At 46.0% G+C, this 3,743-nt stretch overlaps 1 protein-coding gene across 1 annotated transcript; it reads left to right on the top strand.

Moving 5' to 3' along the window:
• The first annotated feature begins 575 nt into the window (after positions 1–575).
• LOC131242763 (pentatricopeptide repeat-containing protein At3g62890-like) lies at positions 576–3,151 on the top strand. The gene has a single exon (XM_058241618.1). It carries the CDS (start codon positions 621–623, stop codon positions 2,598–2,600), a length of 1,980 nt encoding a protein of 659 aa, XP_058097601.1. The 5' UTR covers positions 576–620; the 3' UTR covers positions 2,601–3,151.
• The last annotated feature ends 592 nt before the right edge of the window (positions 3,152–3,743 follow it).

The raw sequence follows: 3,743 nt of genomic DNA, 5'->3' as shown, positions 1-3,743 counted from the left end.
TCAGTGCTCTATGGGCCCATCATGACATATGTGTTTCATCCATACCGTCCATCTATTTTTCTAGATCATTTTATGGTATGAGACCAAAAATGAGATATATTCCAATCTCAATTGGACCACATTACAGGAAAAAGTGTTGAATGAACGTGGACCATTAAAAAAAATTTGGGTGCCATGAAAGTTTTAAATCAAGCTGATATTTGTTTTTTACATTCATCTGGGTCCGTATGACCTACTCAAGAGATTGGATGTCAAATAAACAGTACAGTAGGCCTTAAGAGGAATTTAATGGTGGATGTCCAATAACTATTGTTTTCCTATGGTGTGGTCCACCTAAGATTTATATCCCTCTCATTTTTGGATCAAGCACTAAAATAATCTGTAAAAATGGATGAAACACATACATCATGGTGAAGCCCACAGATAACCGACCACCAGCCACCGGGCTGGTGGCAGGGGGAGTAGCCAATCCGTTCTCCAAATGGACGGTTAAGAACTCGAGTATACGGTGGGCCCCACTCGCTAGAATTGAGAAGTCGGTATACCGTGGAAAGCTTGAGTTCCACGGATCATATAAAAATCCCCTTATACCACACACATCACATGAACCCCTCTGCCCAATGCGACCTTATCTCCACCGTTCTTTCAAATGGCCCACCACTCCCTGCCTTCACCATCTTCCCTCCGCCAAAAGATTCAAAACCTCCCTCTCTCCCAGACTTCCCTCCTTTTCTCTTCAACATACAAATTCAAATCCTCGCCACTCAGCAACAACAGTCCTCCATCCCCCTCTCTCTATCCTCCCACCATCCCCCTCCATTCCCCAAATCAAGCAAGCCCACGCCCACATCATCGCCCTCGGCCTCTCCCGCCACCGCTCGATCGTGTGCCACCTTCTCGTTGCGTGCGCGATCTCACCATCCCCGTCCCCCGAATACGCTTACGCGATCTTCAACTGCATCGAACACCCAAATGTTTTCAGTAGGAATAACATGATTAGATGCTACGCCAAGGGCGGCACGCCTAGCCAATCGCTAGCCTTATACGCAGACATGCGCCGGAATAACGTGTGCCCAAACAAGCACACATTCCCTTTCGTCTTGCAAGCATGTAGCAAGGTCTCGACGATCGCCGACGGTGTGCAAATCCACGCTCATGTTGTGAAGCTCGGGTTCGTGGAAGATGTCTATGTCCGGAACGCGTTGATTCATTTCTATTGCGCGTTTCGCGAATTGGATGACTCGAGGAGGGTCTTCGATGAGAGCTCCGAGCAGCGGGATGTTGTGTCGTGGAATGCAATTCTGGCTGGGTACGCAAGGGATGGGAAGATGGACGTTTGTGAGGAGCTGTTCGATGAAATGCCTGAAAGAGATGCGGTTTCTTGGAGTACCATGACTTTGGGTTATGTGGTTGGTGGAAAATTAGAGAAGGGGTTGGAATTGATTAGAGAGATGAGAGATAAAGGAATAGCACCGAATGAGGCGACATTGGTCACGGTCCTCTCGGCCTCGGCTCAGTTGGGTTTGCTTGAAAATGGCAGATGGATTCATTCCACAATAAAGGCTCTAAATTTTCCTATGACCGTCCCTCTTAGAACAGCGCTCATTGACATGTATGCAAAGTGCGGGTGCATTGAGCTGTCTAGACAATTATTCCATGAAATGCCCCAAAAAGATGTTTTCGTCTGGAATGCTATGATATGTGGGTTGGCCATACATGGTCTAGGTGCAGAAGCAGTCAAGCTCTTCCAGAGGTTCACCCACGAAGGACTTCGTCCCATGAATGTTACTTTCGTTGGGGTCTTGAGTGCATGTAGCCATGCCGGGTTGGTCAGCGAAGGCCGGCGTTATTTCGAGTCCATGATGGAGGATTATGGGATTGAACCTGAGATGGAGCACTATGGGTGCATGGTTGATCTCTTGGGCCGCGCAGGTTTTGTATCAGAAGCCCTTCAATTGATTGAGAAGATGACTGTCCCGCCAGACCCTGTCATATGGGGAACACTACTTGGGTCATGCAGGGTGCATGGGCTAGTAGACTTGGGTGAAACCATAGGGAGAAAACTAATTGAAATGGACCCTACCCATGATGGCCACTATGTTTCACTAGCTAGTATTTATGCTAGATCAAGGAAATGGGAAGATGTGATTAAGATCAGGAGATTGATGGTTGATCGAGGCGCTAATAAAGTTGCAGGCTGGAGCCTGATTGAAGCTCAGGGTAGGGTCCACCGGTTCGTTGTGGGGGACAGAACACACGAGCGGTCTAGGGAGATCTATGAGATGCTTGAAGAGATCGGGAGGCAGTTGGCAGTGGCCGGATACTCACCAGACGTTTCTGGGGTCCTGCATGACATAGGGGAGGAGGAGAAGGAGAATGCTGTTAGGGAGCATAGTGAGAGATTGGCTATTGCATTTGGGCTGATGGTGACTGGGGTGGGAGGTTTGATAAGGGTAGTGAAGAATCTGAGGGTGTGTGGGGATTGTCATGAGGTGAGTAAGATGATTTCAAAGTTGTTTGGGCGGGAGATTGTTGTGAGGGATGGGAGCAGGTTTCACCATTTCAAAGATGGGGAGTGTTCTTGCTTTGATTATTGGTAAGGAAGAGAAATCAAGCTATGTATACTTTTCTCTTTTTGGCCGAAGGGTGCGTTTGGAGCCCTCTGGATGAACGGTTTGGATCATGAAAAGGTGGCCCCAACTGTACAGCACAGGTGTAGTGCATGTTGATTGATATAGACTTTCCAAATAATGGCCCCACAATAGATGGACCTTTGCCCAAAAATCACAAGGATCGGATGATCTCAATCTTCCAATTTCGCCCATTGAGTTGGGTCTGTTTTTGTTAACCGTTCTATTTCTGACAGTTCATCTATGGACAACCAATCAGACAGGATTCTGCCAAACGTGAATTGTGGGGTATGTATGCTACATTGCATAATGAAGGTCAGGGGTTATGGTACAACCATCTTTGCACTGTACACGTGACCAGTGAGTTGACCGTCCATCTACTTGTTCCTAATGTGGTGGGAAATGATTGAAGATCCACAATAATCCGAACTCGGACTGCCTAGCGTAGTGGTGCTGGAAAAGCTGTGGCCCCACCATGATGTCTCTGTTTTATCCACACATTTATATATTTTTCCAACTCATTTTAAGTGCATGAACTAAAAAAAATGAGACTGATCCAAATCTAAGGTGGACCACACAATTAAAAAATTGTGACAATTGAATGCTCACCGTTAGAGGGTGTTTGGCGCAGGGAATTCGATGGGATAGAATTGCATTTGGTAAGGTGCAATTCCATCCAACATTTGGAGAGGATGGGAAAGGTAGGGATTAGGATGGATGTAATTACATTTAGTCCCGTGGAATTGCATTTGGTCCCATGCAGGATCTCCATGGATTTTGAAATCCACTACACATGTGGGCCCCACATTGATGTATGCGTTTATCCATGCCATCCATCCATATACACCATTTACTTGTGACATTATGGTTATATGTGTACAGGTGAATGACATCCGTTGTGAATTTGGCCCGTTGATTACAATTTCATGGTCTACCAAACATGATTTTGCTTAATCCGTATTTTCTGGTGGCAAAAATTTTATCCCAAACATGGGATTGGATGGCTACAAAACCATGGTATTTCCTGACATGTAGTCATTGTGCAATAATGATGTTAATCTCATCTAATACAAGTCAATACCATTCAATTCCATGGTCCAAACATGCCCTTAA

This window comes from Magnolia sinica, chromosome 4 (genome assembly GCF_029962835.1).
Source record: "Magnolia sinica isolate HGM2019 chromosome 4, MsV1, whole genome shotgun sequence".
In the NCBI taxonomy this organism is placed as follows: Eukaryota; Viridiplantae; Streptophyta; class Magnoliopsida; order Magnoliales; family Magnoliaceae; genus Magnolia; species Magnolia sinica.
The sequence above is the reverse complement of the archived record's forward strand: the minus strand, read 5'-3'. Positions and strand labels throughout refer to the sequence as shown.